This window comes from Cucurbita moschata, unplaced genomic scaffold (genome assembly GCF_002738365.1).
Source record: "Cucurbita moschata cultivar Rifu unplaced genomic scaffold, Cmos_1.0 Cmo_Scf00086, whole genome shotgun sequence".
Taxonomy (NCBI): domain Eukaryota; kingdom Viridiplantae; phylum Streptophyta; class Magnoliopsida; order Cucurbitales; family Cucurbitaceae; genus Cucurbita; species Cucurbita moschata.
Window position 1 is genome coordinate 81,492 of NW_019268602.1, and position 16,404 is coordinate 97,895.

General features: G+C 38.5%; 3 protein-coding genes across 5 annotated transcripts in view; 2 read left to right on the plus strand and 1 right to left on the minus strand.

Moving 5' to 3' along the window:
* The window catches only part of LOC111439104 (chitinase-like protein 1), a 4,359-nt gene extending 3,329 nt beyond the window's left edge, over positions 1-1,030 (plus strand). Inside the window, exon 4 of the mRNA XM_023076824.1 lies at positions 375-1,030. Coding sequence (XP_022932592.1) covers positions 375-792 — 418 coding nt within the window. The 3' untranslated portion in view covers positions 793-1,030. The remainder of the gene's footprint in view (positions 1-374) is intronic.
* Positions 1,031-1,959: 929 nt separating this feature from the next.
* Positions 1,960-12,577, plus strand: LOC111439103 (ATP-dependent DNA helicase 2 subunit KU70). The gene is made up of 19 exons (XM_023076823.1): positions 1,960-2,164; positions 2,272-2,349; positions 3,530-3,646; positions 4,109-4,223; positions 4,941-5,046; positions 5,201-5,318; positions 5,406-5,489; positions 5,576-5,634; positions 6,483-6,616; positions 6,709-6,752; positions 7,024-7,100; positions 7,507-7,654; positions 7,963-8,024; positions 9,686-9,746; positions 10,035-10,127; positions 10,202-10,319; positions 11,234-11,336; positions 11,456-11,636; positions 12,186-12,577. The coding sequence occupies exons 1-19, from the start codon at positions 2,099-2,101 to the stop codon at positions 12,297-12,299; spliced, it is 1,878 nt and encodes a 625-aa protein (XP_022932591.1). The 5' UTR covers positions 1,960-2,098; the 3' UTR covers positions 12,300-12,577.
* A 318-nt stretch (positions 12,578-12,895) lies between these two features.
* LOC111439106 (protein FAR1-RELATED SEQUENCE 3-like) lies at positions 12,896-16,196 on the minus strand. Of its 3 annotated transcripts, XR_002709757.1 has the most exons (4): positions 16,075-16,196; positions 14,988-15,544; positions 14,789-14,912; positions 13,264-13,331 (listed from the first exon to the last, which is right to left on the minus strand). XR_002709757.1 is itself a non-coding variant. In XM_023076826.1 (3 exons), coding segments are annotated over exons 1-3 (753 nt in total). In that variant the 5' UTR covers positions 16,076-16,196; the 3' UTR covers positions 12,896-13,136. The 3 variants fall into 3 exon arrangements, 1 of the variants encoding a protein (XP_022932594.1); XM_023076826.1 differs by lacking the exon at positions 14,789-14,912 and having other exon boundaries at positions 12,896-13,331; XR_002709756.1 differs by having other exon boundaries at positions 14,789-15,544.
* Positions 16,197-16,404: the final 208 nt, after the last annotated feature.

Genomic DNA, 16,404 nt, shown 5'->3' on the forward strand with positions numbered 1-16,404 from the left:
TCCTTGTTGGCACACCGCCTCCTGTCTACCTCCCTTTGGCTCAGTCTTCTCGTTGACACATCGCCTGGTGTCTTGGCTTGATACCATTTGTAACAGCTCAAGTCCACCACTAGTAGATATTGTTCTTTTTAGGCTTTCCCTTTTGGGGCTTTCCCTTAAGGTTTTTTAAACGCGTCTTCTAGGGAGAGATTACCACACTCTTATAAAGAATGTTTTGTTCTCCTCCCCAACCGACGTGGGATCTCACACTTTACCTTATTTGAACATTTTATTTCAAGTTTGATGGAAATGGATTATGGATATGGTGTCTTCAACAAGTGTTTGTCATATCATCAAGAATTTAACCGAGTTCGTTCTGTCATTTGTCATCCTAGGAATTACAATTACGGTAAGATTGGCGATGCTTTGAAGATAGATCTGTTGCATCATCCTGAATATGTGGAGCAGAATGCAACCATTGCATTTCAAACTGCAATATGGAAGTGGATGAACCCAGTGAAGAAGTCACAGCCTTCACCTCATGATGTCTTTGTTGGCAATTGGAAACCCACAAAGAACGACACCTTGTCCAAAAGGGTTCCTGGTTTTGGTACAACCATGAACATTCTCTATGGAGATTCCATCTGTGGGAAGGGTGATATCGACCCGATGAACAACATCATTTCTCATTACCTATACTACCTCGACCTGATGGGTCTTAGTCGGGATGAGGCCGGGACTCACGAAACGCTTTCGTGTGCTGAGCAGATTCCGTTCAATCCAACTTACGTCGCTCCTGCTGCAGCTTCTTGAGATCCATCCATGACAATGGGTTGTAAGCATCCAGAATTTCCACTAGTTCAAGTAAGAACCGAGACATCCTTATACAATTATTTAAAGTGTGCAGTATGTTTGTCATATTTATACTCCTAGGATTTCAGTGTTTCTGAGATGTCAATGAATCGCTTGGTATATAATATATCTGTATTACTATGAACAATTTGGTTTCTTGGTCGAAATGTGTGTTGCCGACATGTTCTTCCTTGTCTGATGGCAGTGCCTATTTCCTCTTTTTTCCTCTCAAATGTGTAGAAATATTGATTTGTTGATAGATATTCATGAATAAATCATTAATGATACGAGTTAAAGATCTTGGTTATTAATATTTATGTTTATATTAGCGATATTTTGTTCGTGTTCTTGTGATATGATGAATATATTGATGAAAATTCTCTTATAGACAGGAGAAACCGAACATGAATGTTTCTTAAGCTTGAACCTAAATCATCCCGAATATGTCTTTGGTTAGCAATTTAATATTGAGACGTTTCCTCTTTTCGTAAAAAACAGCTGATAAGTTTTACTTGGACAATTGTGTAAATTTAAGTTATATATGTGGGTTAGCTAAAGACGAGTTCTCGTTAATGGTATTATGGTGAGTGAATCAAATGATATAGTCTCGAGTATCAGAATTTACGATTCATAATCATCTTGTATGGATTTATTTATCTTGTTTTTGCATGAATAACATTAAACAAATGTTAATTTTTTTTTTTCATAATTTTAAACGAGGTTTTTTTATCTAACCCGACCAAAGGTGGGGTTGATTTTTTTTCTTTTTTTTTTTTGGGTTTGGTTGAATTTTTTGAAAATTAAAAATTTAGATCGGTCTGTGGGTTGACATTTTTTGGTCAAGTTAACTCGACCAATCTCACTAATTTGAAAACATGGTTACAACTCAATCCAATCCTATTTACCGTTTATAAACTATGTTAGTAACGTGACTTGTGACTTGTGAATATTTGACATTTGAGCTTCTTAATGTAACGTGGATAAATAGGATTTTTTTTAAATATTAAAAAAAAAACAACCCAACCCAATGCAATCCGATTTATAATTTGGAAACTTTTTAATATTTAAAGTTATTTTAGAAATAAAAGAAATATAATTTAGCGCGAAAAAGAAAAAAAACTAAAAAAAACACGAAGACGACTTTGACCAATTTCCCCTAACGGGCGATCCAAACTTCCGAAAGAGCGAAACTTGCAAGAGACGCAGCATCTCTCTGTGAGCAAGAAGGAAAAAAAACTCGTCAGCGCTCCTCTCTCTCGAACTCACCATGGATTTGGACCCAGACGAGGTTTTCAGAGACGACGATGACGATCCTGACAATCCACTCTTTCAGGTTCAATATCAAAAAGTGATTCTGCATGCATTCTGTACCTGTATTTCTTCTTCCCACTCCATTTCCTTAGTTCCGTTCGATTTTTCTCTACTCAATTTGGTGAACAGGAGCGGGAGTCAACAAAAGAACTGGTGGTTTACTTGGTGGATGCTTCCCCTAAAATGTTCAGCACGACTTGCGCCTCCGTGAGTTCTTCCACTCTTTTTGCTGGTCCTGCTATTTTCCTCTTGTCGTTATTTCAATCCTCGAGCTGATTTTAATACTGTAATGGCTGGACTAGCTCTTCGGATTTTATTATATTTTCTTTAGCTTGAAGTAAACGTTATCTGTTGAGAGTATTCAGGCCAAAAAGGTTGGATACTATGCTTTACAAGTAGAGTTCTTATTGGTAGTGGGAGCTGACGTTTGGAAAAGAGACAGAAATAAGGAATGTTGTTGCTTGGTCGTTCTCACTGCCTCAACTTTTCGGGGGAAAATTTATCATTACCTCATCCGTGGTTAAATATTCTTCATTTTAGATTTTGATAGTTCTTTTTACTTTTTTACTTGGTCTGAGGTCTCAAGAATACTATAATAGAAGGAAAACAAAGTTTAGTTTATGATGTTCCTTTAAGTGATTATTCTACGCGGCGATACGGACTCGACCCGCTCCTACCCATCCCGGGGTACCATAGCATGTCGGGAATAAGGGGGGACATACTGGACGTAATCACTCCCTTGGTTGGGGGCTGTGCCGCCCTGCCTTTACGATCGATACACAGTTGAGTAGGCCGATCACGAACGCTACTGGTGTGGGAGCGATCCTGGTCAGGGAAGGCTAAGACGGTGCCTCGCATATGGGTAGCAAGAGGGTGCTTATGCCCCCACGGTGGGGCCCAGCCTAATAGGGACAGCACACCCCCCACTTCAAGCGCACCTCTGTATCGACTTTTTCACTCTTTCTAGTTGGTGGAACCGGTGAACCACGCGAGCAGGTTAGATGCGTGGGCATAGGGCTCGTAGTACCCCCTTTTCTTCAGTATACTTTGTTTTTATGCTTAGAATATGTTGGGTATCTGTTGAGAAATATTAGTGATATTAATAGGATATTATGAGAGTATGTTTGTCATATGGAAGGAAGGAACAAAACTGAAGATTGGTGGTAGATAGAGTAAGTCGGGGGGTTTGAGGTATGCAGAAATGGAATAGTAGTTTCTTGGGAGAGTCCATATTCAGACCTCTCAAAACGAGCTTCATTGTTTGAACCCCCATTTCTAGCTCTTATTAGTCTCTTTCTCCATGCTTGAAAGAGCTTCATGGTTTCTGATTTATTTATTTTAATTTGATATCAAGCATATGCTGAATACTACATTTTTTTGCTTCCAGGAAGATCAAAAGCAGGAAACCCATTTCCAAGTTGTTTTGAGCTGCATTTCACAATCATTGAAGACGCAAATCATCAACCGAAGTTATGATGAAGTTTCCATATGCTTTTTTAACACAGTATGTTGTTGGCTTAGTAAGACTTGACTTATTTTTACTTAGGCTTCCTTTATAAATTTGAATGTACTTTATAGCCGGAGTGCTTTCTCATTTGGCAACATCCTTTGGTAGTAAGATTGGTTATTAGCCGACTACTTTCTCAAGTCTCCCTCTAAATAGCAACCCTCGATCTTTCAGCTTTTGGACCCCGGTTCTTGCAAATATGGAGAAACAATTGTATAATTGGGGTATATCACATATTTGTATAGCGAGGAGACGCACAGTTATACAAGCTACACTTGCTAATCTTCTTACTTACTACTCTCTTTTTCTTGCTCCTATCAAGGCCGCCAAGGCCATTGAGAAGCTATGACCAGCTTCTTATGTTCTTGAATGTAATTCTACTTATTCCAATAGTATTTTCTATTTATGGCATGCACAAGTTGACGCCTAACCTTTTTTCTCTGTTTTAATTCTTTCCAGAGGGAAAAAAAGAATTTGCAGGATCTAAATGGTGTCTTTGTGTTTAATGTCTTTGAACGAGAAGATCTTGATCGACCAACAGCAAGGCTTCTGAAAACCATTGATAGCTTAGAGGGTAACTACTAGCTACACAAGATACTTATGTTGAGTCGTTGGGATGACTAGTTGATGTAGTTAGTGAGATAGGACATAGGAGATTCTTCTGTACTTTTGTCGATCAAGTACATAAAACAAACTATGGAAGTTCTAGCAGCTGAAGGAGTTGGAAGTACTCCTTGTTATTGTTGAAATGAAATTAGTAGCGAAAGGAAAATCTGAACATAAAACTTTAAAATTTAGATAGATGTAAGAAAAGGATATAAATTATACAGAATTATGTTACCTCTACTACCAACGAAAGTATATATGAAAGCTACAACGTGATTCATCTGTACGAGTTCATTGAAAGCTACAACTTGATGCTTTGATATTGCTGATTTTCCAATGGTATAATGAGCATCTAACCTTGAGGTTTAATTTAGAAGAGTTATTCCAGGATAAAAAAAGGAAAGAAAAAAGAAGAGAAAAGAAAAACTAAGCATTTAGCTTTCTTGTTTCTTTGCTGATCCTGGAATGACCAAGTACTGCAAGCATGGCTGTGAGAAGAGGATACTGCTTATGGATTGTCCATGTTTGCTAGACATCTGAGATCGATGCTGCTCTGTTAAATATATGTTATCATAGTTTACATTGTTAATGAAGATGACTGTTTTAGATGGTAGATCATTTTCCCTGGATTTTTAATAAAGGTATATCTGATTCTTTATTGATAATATTATTAATATTTTTGCAGAAGTATTTATGAAAGAGATTGGAAGTCAGTATGGCATTGTCTCAGGTTCTCGTGAGAATTCTCTTTACAATGCTATATGGGTAGCGCAAGCCCTGCTGCGGAAAGGGTAGTACATTGCTATCACAATTGAAATTTAGTTATTCTATGTATTTTCTGACTAATCTAGAGTATAATTGGTGAAATATCAACCCATCCACCCATCACAAACACAAAAGAGAAAAGCTATCTTGATTAGTGTTTTCACGTACAATTTGTTTCAGATCTGCAAAAACAGTTGATAAGCGGATCCTTTTGTTTACAAACGAAGATGATCCTTTTGGAAGTATCAAAGGTGCTACAAAATTTGATTTGATAAGAACCACATTACAGAGAGCTAAGGTAGGTGCAATTGTTTTTAAATGCTTGATGAGTTGTGCATTTTGGTTGTGGAAGTAGGCCCGCTGAGAGTTATCTGTTCTTTTCCAGGATGCTCAAGATCTCGGCATTTCAATTGAACTTATCCCGCTGAGTTGCCCTAATGAGCAATTTAATATCTCTCTTTTCTATGCTGTACGTGTATCTTTACAGTTGATGTTATCAGCATGTCAATGATATCATGTTCATTTTACGAACTGGATGACTATTTTGCATTCTAGGACTTGATTGGATTAGAAGGAGGTGAGCTTGCTCAGTTTGTTCATTCAGCAGGAGATAGGTATGGTTAATAGTATTTTTGTCAACAGTAATGATATCGGGTTGAGTACCTTTCGTCAAAGCAAATGCTCTTTATTTTTAAAATACAGCAAATAGAAAATGGAAGATTATCCAAAAAAAAGTATGCAATATTATCGTTTCCTATTATCCTTCAGTTTTACAATTTTGGATGAATATTTTCAACGGATGAGAATACCTGTAGGGGGCCTCACAATATAACGAGAAGATGAGATGCCTCTAGAACTTTGGATAGATTTGATAATCCTAAGATTAATTGACTTGAGTTTCGTTTCCGCGTGAATGAAAATCTAGCCATTTAACTTGTGCGAAGTATCCTTAACTAAGCTTGGGTATCCAGACCTCTTAACATTTGAGAATAATCAACGAGGACTAGAAAACCCTTCAATAAAACCTCCTTTTGATCGTGCTTCTGATCTCTCAAAATTGATTAAGCCAAAGAGCTTCCTTACTTCTCTTTCCCCGCAGGACATTTCAAGTTTGCTTTGCTTTCCTGTGTATCTTAGGGAGAATAAGAACGAGGGTGAAGTTTGTCATGTTAATAATCCAAAAAAGATGTTTTATATTATGTGCAATGCACATGTTAGCTTGCTACTATATTCAATATATAGTGTCCAAATGTACACTCTACCTTTGTAATTTGCAATCCTCGGGAATGTTGGTTTGTGTATGTACTTTTTGGTGCACATGGAGCAAATTGTGTTTCATGTTCTCTGTGCTGTGAGATTAATATGTGTGCCTCATATGTTATACTTTCTTTCATCTTTTGTAGAATTCATACTTTAGTCTCACTTGTCTCCCACATATTTTATTATCAACCATAATTTTCAGATTAGAAGATATGAAGGATCAACTGAAGAAACGAATGTTCAAGAAGCGTGTAGTCAGAAGTCTCAAATTCTCTATCACCAATGAATTGTCAATTGATGTTAATAGTTATGCATTGATTCGTCCCACCCTTCCTGGTACTAAAATCCTGATGTCCTTTAGTTGGAACATTGCTTATGCATGTTTGTGTTTCTAATATTCAATATTACCTTCCTTGTCTTGACTGTAGGAGCAATCACTTGGCTCAATTCTATCACAAATCGTCCGTTGAAGGTAAAAATATTGTACTTAGGTTTCACTGTTCTGGTTTTACTGGTGCAAGTTGACCGCATTACATTGTATTTATCATGCCTTGAGACAGAAGGATCAATCTAAAAGTTCCTCAATGGTCATTGAGAATGAATCAAATCTAACCATTCTTCTCAATCTTTTCTGCCTACTTCAATAGAATTGCTTTCAGCTGTTCTCCTAGTCTAACTTTTATAATGCTGGTGATGTAAGCACTAGTAATGACTCAAAGCTTGTTTTTGCTGGAATTATGCAGACAGAGAGGTCATTCATTTGTGCGGATACAGGTGCATTATTTTCAGAACCCTCAAAGCGATTTCAGCTTTATAAAAAGTAAGCCTTTTAAACTTTAACCTTTCTTAATATAAAACATAAGTTTTCTTCTGGAAATTAATATTCGTAAGCTGAAACCAAACCACATGAACAGAACGATCCAAGAAGCAAAAGCATCCCAGATTAAAAATTTATATAATAATTCACTAGAGGACTCAACCTATATATGTACCATTTTTTTTTTTTTTTTTTTTTCGATCTTTTTGTTCATGAAATCTTGTATCAACTATTTAGGAGCAACTTGATCAAAACAATTAGAGAAGCTTTTGTAGAAATTGCTAATCATTAGCAAATTATTGAAGCAATAACATATATTGAAACTGAAAATGATTTGCTTTTATTGCATGCCTATTAGATTGTACTTTACTTGGTGAATTTCAGTGAAATTATTTTTCTTAATATCTAGTCAGGTAATTAAGTTCTCTGAGGAGGAGTTATCAGAGATCAAGAGGGTTGCTTCTGGGCATCTTCGGCTTCTAGGCTTCAAGCCATTGAGTTGCTTAAAAGATTATCACAATTTACGGCCATCAACATTTTTATATCCTAGTGATCAGGTTACTTCGCATCTTTTCTCTCTTTTATGTGTTGTGTATATTTGTATTCTTAGTGTTTTTCAAACTTGTGGATAGTTGGTTGCTGCTTCCTTAACATGCCTTCACCTTTTAGGCTGTTTTGATGGCTTCTCACAGTTTTGTTTCTTTCTATGATGAATACTGCTGGCCTCTTTCCTTCCTTCTGACAACCACCCACATGATAAATAATCCTCAAGATCCTCAATATTTTGTCATCACTGATTAAAAGGAAATCTGTTCAAATGTCTACGTAATAACCCCAATCCAGATTTTGACGGTCTTTATTGTAGGAAATGGTTGGTAGCACTTGCATCTTCGTTGCACTCCACAGATCCATGTTGAAGCTCAATCGGTTTGTACATATAACCCCATCCTTACCCTGTATAATTAAACACATTGATTCTCTTCATTGTCCAAAAATTGTATTTCATAGTAGCAACTTTTTTCCTTCCACAGTTATTTTATTTGTATGACTGTCGACGTACCAATGTTTTTTAGTGCACCTGCAACAGTCCTTTGGGGCTCAAGTGCAAAGCTCATAGAAAAGTGGCAACATTTTTTGTCTGAGAAACACTTAATCTTTTAGATATGAAAAAAATATAATATGATGAATAATAAGATGGTGAAAATTCTAAGAAATTTAGTGTGCAGAGAAACAAGCAACTTTAAAGAGCATTATACCGTTTCTAAGTAAATTTAGTATCTTATGAAGAAGGTCTCCTACAATGCTGAGGCAAGTTTGGTATGGTTCATTCTGATATCAACTAGCCTCATGTTAGATATCATGAGGGAAGGCCCGTGGATATAGAGATTAATGAAGGAAGTAATTTCTCGAAGGGTTCAGATTGAAGAGATTTAGAATCTTCCAGCTCTATATAATCTTGAAGTAAAAAATTGGTCTCTCTTTGGTCCACAACCGAAGTATCCTTTAGATAGTATACAGAATGGATCATGTTTGGTGAAAATTTTTAAGAACTATGACGGGGCAGGTAATCAACTGTGATGTCCCACATTGGTTGGGGAGGAGAATAAACCACCATTTATAAGGATGTGGAAACTTTTCCCTAGCAGACGCGTTTTAAAGCCTTGAGGGGAAGCCCGAAAGGAAAAGCCCAAAGAGGACAATATCTGCTAGTGGTGGATCTGAGCCGTTACAAATGGTATTAGAGCCAGACGCCGGACAATGTGCCAGCCTTCTCGCTGTTCCCTGAAGGGGGGTAGACACGAGGCGGTGAGCTAGTAAGGACGCTGGCCCCAAAGGGGGTGGATTTGGGGGCGGTCCCACATCGATTGGAGAAAGGAAAGAGTGCCAGCAAGGACGCTAGGCCCCGAAGGGGGGTGGATTGTGATGTCCCATATTGGTTGGGGAGGAGAACAAACCACCATTGATAAGGGTGTGGAAACCTTCCCCTAGCAGACGTGTTTTATAAAGCCTTGAGGGGAAGCCGAAAAGGAAAAGCCCAAAGAGGACAATATTTGCTAGCGGTGGATCTGGGCCGTTACATCAACTTTCCCCTTGGGATAGGATACTAAAGAAGTAAGTTGATCACAAATTATCAATAGGCGTGCAATCCTATTCTAATATCATTGAAAAGTTTTGTTCCCTTGTCAAAGAAGAAGGAAAAAAAAAAAAAAGCTTGGGATATATTCTTCCCAGTTGATGTCGGGTCTGTTGAAGAGAACAAACCTTTTTAAAACATTGATTCAAGCTATTGGAGGTATGTAGGCGGATTCAGCTTAATATTTTTTTCTCTCTCTTGTTTTTACTTATAAATTTTAAGTTCGAAATTTCTTGTAAGTGTTCTATGCTAAAACATCTTGACAATTGGGAAGAATTTGATTGTAAGTACATCCATCTGTCGTACTATGTGGTATCCTTTCTCCATTAAGTGTTGACATATGTAACTGAGATGAACATTGAATCCCCATTTTAGTATTGATTAATGGGTAGATTTTTAAAATTTGTAACTGATGTGGTTCTATACAATAACCATTTTGTTCTCTATTACCCAGTTTTGCAGTTGCTTTTTTTGGTAGTCCATCTCGCCCCCAGCTAGTTGCTCTTGTGGCCCAAGTAAGATGAAACTATTCTTCCATCATTAGCAATGTCATGCATCTCTCATTTTATCTTATACTCCTCATCTCTGCTACCAATTTTCATTTGTGTTATTGATTTAATGGACATCAATCAGATCACTGAAGTTGAGAACTTTTTTTGAAGCTTCGGAATGGATTTATTTTTTTTTTTTGTTGTTATTGTTGCATTTAGGACTTTCAGTTGTCATTCTACTGCTCAAAGTTTTAGGCGTTGTTGAGCTCTAATTTCTGAGTTTAATGCACTTGTCTTATTGGAACTACAAAGGATGAGATTATTACTGCTGGGGGACAGCTCGAGCCACCAGGAATGCACATGTTATATTTGCCTTATGCTGACGATATCCGACATGTTGAGGAGGCAAGAAAAATGTTTTAGTTGGTCAGAGTAGTTTTCTTAAAGTTGCTGCTAATTAGTCCTGTAATATGTTGCAGCTTCATCCGGATCCTAATGTTGCACCTAAAGCGACTGATGATCAAGTTAAAAAGGCCGCTGCTTTAATGAAACGCATTGACTTGAAAGACTTCTCAGTTTGCCAGTTTGCTAATCCTGGTATTGTTACAGATTCATACCTTCAATTTGCTAGGAACCAGAAAATTGAAATGGAAATGAATAAACATGGTTCAATTTATTATTTCTGAATTTTTATTTGTGGAACTTTTTCCTTCCCTTATTAAACATGGTAGTATACAGAATTCTAAGTTGGCATGCTGCTTGCTGTAACATAAACTCTTATGAAATGCATACGCCCCTAATTAATGCCTCTCTTCCGTGTCCCAACATTTTGTTACTATCCTCTAGGTTTAATTATCTTGGATTGGAAATCTTTTTTTTGTAACGACCCAGGCCCACCGCTAGTAGATATTGTCCTCTTTGGGCTCTCCCTTTCGAGCTTCCCCTCAAGGGGCTTTAAAAACGCGTCTGCTAGGGGAAAGTTTCCACACCCTTATAAATGGTGGTTTGTTCTCCTCCCCAACCAATGTGGGACATCACAATCCACCCCCCTTCGGGGCCTAGCGTCTTAGCTGGCACTCTTTCCTTCCTCCAATCGATGTGGGACCGCCCCCAAATCCACCCCCTTTGGGGCCCAGCGTCCTTACTGGCACACCACCTCATGTCTACTCCCCTTCGGGGAATAGCGAGAAGGCTGGCACATCGTCTGGTGTTTGGCTGTGATATCATTTGTAACGACCTAGATCCACCGCTAGTAGATATTGTCCTCTTTAGGCTCTCCCTTTCGGGCTTCCCCTCAAGGCTTTAAAACGCGTCTGCTATCCACACCCTTATAAATGGTGGTTTGTTCTCCTCCCCAACCAATGTGGGATATCACATTTTTACTTCGGTAGGTCTAGAGTTGTGGCAGGGCCTCTTTCTGTTGGACATTGTTTTTGTTCCCCATTGTTTTCTTTAATCTGGTTTCACTAAAAACTCGATTTCTACCATGTATAATGAAAGACATATTTCAGCCTTGCAGAGACATTATGCAGTACTGCAGGCTTTAGCCCTGGAAGAAGATGCAATGCCCGAGGTTAATGACGAAACAGTCCCTGATGAAGAAGGAATGGCTAGGTATGATTATGGTGTAGCTTTGTCTCTCTTTTTTAAACCACTGCAGAATAGTACAGCTTATTGCCTTTGCTTATTTTATCTGCTTAGAAGGCATTCTGTTTCTGCATGTTTTGTTGTAGACCTGGGGTTGTGAAGGCAATAGAAGAATTCAAGCTATCGGTTTATGGGGAAAATTACGAGGAAGAAGAAGCTGGCAAAGGAAAAGTGAGTGATGCTTCAAAGAAGAGAAAAGCATTATCAGAGAGTGCTGCTCAGAAGTGTAAAGAATATGACTGGACCGACCTTGCTGACAATGGAAAGGTGAGACAACTCAATCTCTTTCCCCATCTTTCTTGTCATCTTCTTTTCTAGTATGGAAGGGGCAGGGGTTCACCACTCTGAAACCCATAAAATTATTCAACGTGGTCGCCAGTGTAGTTTCTCCTGTTAAAACCCTTGAATCCATAGGTAAACCGAGCCTTATTTCGGTCTGGCCCGGTATAGAATAAACTTATAAAGAGAAAGCGATGGAACAAGATAGTCGTTTATTTTTCTCCCTAGATCAGGTTTCGGTTTCCGCGGTCGAATCCATCTTTGCCATGATAACTTCTTTGGATTTGCGCGAACTAGCGGACCGATCACTCAGTGTGGATGCTCTCCATGGCTGAATGGTTGAAGTACCCAACTCATGATTGGCAAATTCGTGGCAAAGAGCCGACATCGAGTTGCCAAACCCTCCCGCGCATTCCTGTTGAACACGTGTTAGCTGTAGGAAGTATACTGATTTTTTGTGTCTCGGTTATCGAATGGTTTAAAATCATCCACCACCATAATTCAACCTCTTTAAAAGTTTTGCCTTCATGTTTGCAGCTGAAGGAATTGTCGGTTGTCGAGTTGAAGTATTATTTGACCGCACACGATCTTCCCGTATCTGGAAAGAAGGAAGCCCTGATAAGCAGGATACTATCACATATGGGAAAGTAGGATGCTCGAGACAAAATGCTTCACAGGCTTCTTCTAAGCCTTACAACATGTAGGATGAAGGAATGCTTTGCATTTTGGGATGACATAACAACACGTTCACCAGCTGTAAGATTTGTTTCCTTCTTTTTTCATAATTAAGAACACTATTCAGATAGCTTAAATGACATGATCCGAGTGAACAGAAATGTTTTTTGAGTCATTATTTTGAAGTTGTTTGAACTTTGTCTCCCAAACAAGCATAGGGATTGGATGTTGTTCTTTGAGGTTCGGGTTACTTGGGCTCATGATGTTTTATAAGTTTGAATTTTGGTGGAACTTATACTCAACCGGTTAAGATATATATACACAATTAGACAGGCATTGGAACGTTTGTTTGATTTCTGACCGTGGGGTGAGGTTTTAATTTTGAACTCTTAATTTTCTTAAACATAGCCTATGATAACATCATGATTAAGGTAAGTTATACCTATTGAATTAACATTCATTTCATCATCTACTTGATCTTTAACATTACCCACTTCATGGTTTTCAACTAGCCATCAAAACCCGACAACCGTTCGTGTTTATTGTTTCTTATTTCCGTGCAATCTACGATGTTCATAAAGATGAGCTAATCAATAACGTCTCGAAATAAGATAAAAATCGTTCGAATACTGTACAAAACATGGATTTACATGCAATGAATACCATGAGCAATACTCCATTTTTGTGAAACTGAATTAGGAACCAAATGCTGGAACATATCACAATGAATATCACTGACCTAACAATTTCTTCATCCATCCAGCAACCCATTTTGGAATCCCAAATTGCAAGTATAAAAAGTATGGCCAAATACTATCTATGATTCTGCTGTTCTATGCTTTCCATCTCCTTCACATTGTCTACTATATGTTGGATCTTTCTCGACAAGTTATTGTTATGCTCCTCGATGTATTCGAATATCACTTCTAGATGCCTTTTATACATCGCAGATCGCTTTTTCTCAACTGCAAGCTGTTGAGATAGTTCACGTATCTTATCGTGTTCGTTCTGCAATGCAAGGATGGCAAAAGTTGAGTTAAAGAACCAGATATGCATTGGCAATTACAGTAAGCCTAAAAAAGTACACATAAAGAGACAATGAAAAACAAAGTCACTCAACTGTTCAAGTATTATAACAAAGAATAGAGAAGAAATGGTTCGAGCAGAGTCAAAAGCGTAAGCTAGAAACCAATGCCAACGAATCCAAATGGGACCCAAACCAGCCCTGAACCTACGTGCCTATGACTTTCTTTCTCGCTTGGAACAAAGAAAATCTACCCTCCCCTTGAGTCACTCTCCTATAGAGGATAGATCAATTTCTATGTCATGTTAAATGTACCAGCAGAGAGGACCAAAACTGGCAAGATACACACTATTCAAAGAGACCGAGATCAGAGATCTAACATATCACATAAACTATTTAGAGAAGGTAAGATCAAGAGTGCCCTCTTTGTGGCAAGTAATGCAACAAATAAGACAAAAAAATAAACTGGAATCGATAAACAACCTTTTTGAGTTCAACAGAAACGCGTGGGAGAATGGAGATTCAAACCTAGTCAAGGTATATGAAAGCAAGAAAAAGTGGAAGAATGGCCACCGATCATTTTCTTTATAGAAAAGCATACTAAACATAGATGTCCAGCTCAATTTCAAGAGGGAAGAGACATGAACCTTACTCTCAATGTATTAACGAAATGTGCACTCTAATCCATAATGCCAAGTTCGTTCATAGTATCAGCCCGAAGTAATCACTATAGCAGATATTGTTCTCTTTGGGCTTTCCTTTCGAGCTTTCCCTCAAGTTTTAAAACACTTCTATTAGGGAGAGGTTTCCACACCCTCATGAAGAATGCTTCGTTTCCCTCTCCAACAGATGTGGGATCTCACAATCCACCCCTCTTGGGAGCCCAATGTCCTCGCTGGTACAACGCCCAATGTCTGGCTCTAATACCAACTGTAACAGCCCGAGACCAATGCTAGCAGATATTGTCCTCTTTGGGCTTTCCCTTTTGGGCTTCCCTTCAAGGTTTTTAAACGCGTCTATTAGGGAGAGGTTTCCACACTCTTATAAAGAATGCTTCGTTCTCCTCCCCAACCGATGTAGGATCTCACATTCTTTCTGAATTCCACATATTATCCCATAGTTCCAATCAAACAACAGAAAAGTGGATAACATTGATAGAAGCACAACACAAGACAAACCCATATGTTTGATCTATCACTTTATGTACACAATTTTCGTTAGAGTTGGTTCAACGGCCATCGACACGATAGGCTCAGTGACTTTCCTTCATCAAAGTAGACCAATTTCCGTAACTAAGAAGCCTACATCTCGAAAACATGTTTGGTTAAATACAACATTTTTGTGTTCATGTGCGTACACACCTCGAAGGAGGGTAGAGGATGTAGGATGTCTAGGTAAGTGCACCTAGCCTCAAATAAAGCAACAAAGATAGATAAAATACCAGTTTCAAATAGCTGCATTGTCCATTTTACTTCTTTAACTCAAACTTGCTGGAGAAAGCTTATTCGGAAAAAGCCAGATGATTCATTCCAAGATAATCCAATTTACAACTAATGCACGCCAGACTACAATCAGAACAACATGTATAACAGTGTCAGGAATTGAGTATGCAAATAATGGTATGTGGAACAAGAACTTACCGGGTATTGATCATATATGCAATCTCTTCGACTTTTCCCAGGTGACAAAGGATGAGTATGTTCTTTTACAAATTTAGTGACAACCCATTTCCCAGAAGTTATTTTCCTCACCAAGATCATTGCCCTGCAGCCTACCCTCGTCTCGGCCCTTTGCCTCACGATCTTTTCCCGCTTGTCCGGCATTCTGTAACCTTCCTTGTTGCAGACTAGTGCACGTCCAATAGCCGTTCCATCACGTCTCGATCGCGAGAGCTTGCTAACACGAATCACAAAACCGACACGAGTAGCATAAGCATTATAAAACGCATGAGCTGCTGCCTCATTTTCAAATTCCTGGCCAATATATGGCTCATCTCCTTGAACTACTGGCAATCCAGGAACTGAATCTAGAATGGCATTCCTTCCAGATGAATCTTGAATGATTTTCTCATCCTGGTCGTGATCGAAAATCCTTTCGATCGAACTTACACCTGTTTCGTTTTCATCAAGTGGTTTACTATCCTCCACCAGAGTTGAATTTCCCACCACTTCACTATCACCATCAACCCCAAACTCCACTGCAATCAACAATCAACAATCAACAATTAACAATCAATCCCTTTCATAAAAGACTATAACCAATATGAAATCAAAAGGAACAGATGAACACTAATATTGCAGAAAAAAGTGACTAAGCAAGCATTTATACAAACACCTTGTATGCACACAAGGATCTGACGCCATACATGACACGAGTTATGTTGATTGATGAGTTTATCAGTTCAACAAATGCCTGAAATCATACAAAAATCAATGCAAAAGGGAAAGAAACACGACCCAAGTCACCAAACTCAAACGCGGTACAGATAATTGAAATTCTCGGCCGTCCATTGAAATTTTGACCTACATTATCTCGATCTCCCAAACAAAAAAAGCACACAAACAGCACCGAATTTCATGATTTCCCACCAATAAACGCACCCCCACATCCCATAAACCATCAAAGAAAAAGAACCCAAAATCAAAACACCGCGAAAATGTCGAATCGTTTAGAAACTGGAGAATCCAAATGAATTATAAGTGAAGAGACTTGAAAATAGAAACTTACTGAAAAATTTCAGGAGGGTATTTGATCAAAGTGGGAGAGAGAGAGAGGGATTCGAAGCGGAGAGAGAGAGAGAGAGAGAGAGAGAGAGGGGAAGAGACCGTGGTGGCGGTGGTCGGGTTCAGGATGTAAAGATGGGGATCCGGCTTTGAACCACGTGTCGTCCATTGATTTGGCAGGTTTCAAACATAAAAGTCAACGTGTGAGATTTGACGAATCATATAGTGACACGTAATTAGTTTTTGTGGACCTCTTTACGTGGGGTTAATGTTTGGATTTCAACTGGTCTAGTTTCGTTTGGGCCGCGGTTCAATTCTATTTTCAGGAAAAAAG

What these genes read in the sequence shown, in the direction of transcription:
- LOC111439103 (XM_023076823.1), top strand. Translation starts at nt 2,099, where the DNA reads ATGGATTTGGACCCAGACGAGGTTTTCAGAGACGACGATGACGATCCT. An exon ending in CCATATGCTTTTTTAACACA is followed by an intron (nt 3,647 to 4,108) that starts GTATGTTGTTGG and finishes AATTCTTTCCAG; the next exon opens with AGGGAAAAAAAGAATTTGCA. An exon ending in GTTCATTCAGCAGGAGATAG is followed by an intron (nt 5,635 to 6,482) that starts GTATGGTTAATA and finishes CATAATTTTCAG; the next exon opens with ATTAGAAGATATGAAGGATC.
- LOC111439106 (XM_023076826.1), bottom strand. An exon ending in GCATATATGATCAATACCCG is followed by an intron (nt 13,332 to 14,987) that starts GTAAGTTCTTGT and finishes CTTGCATTGCAG; the next exon opens with AACGAACACGATAAGATACG.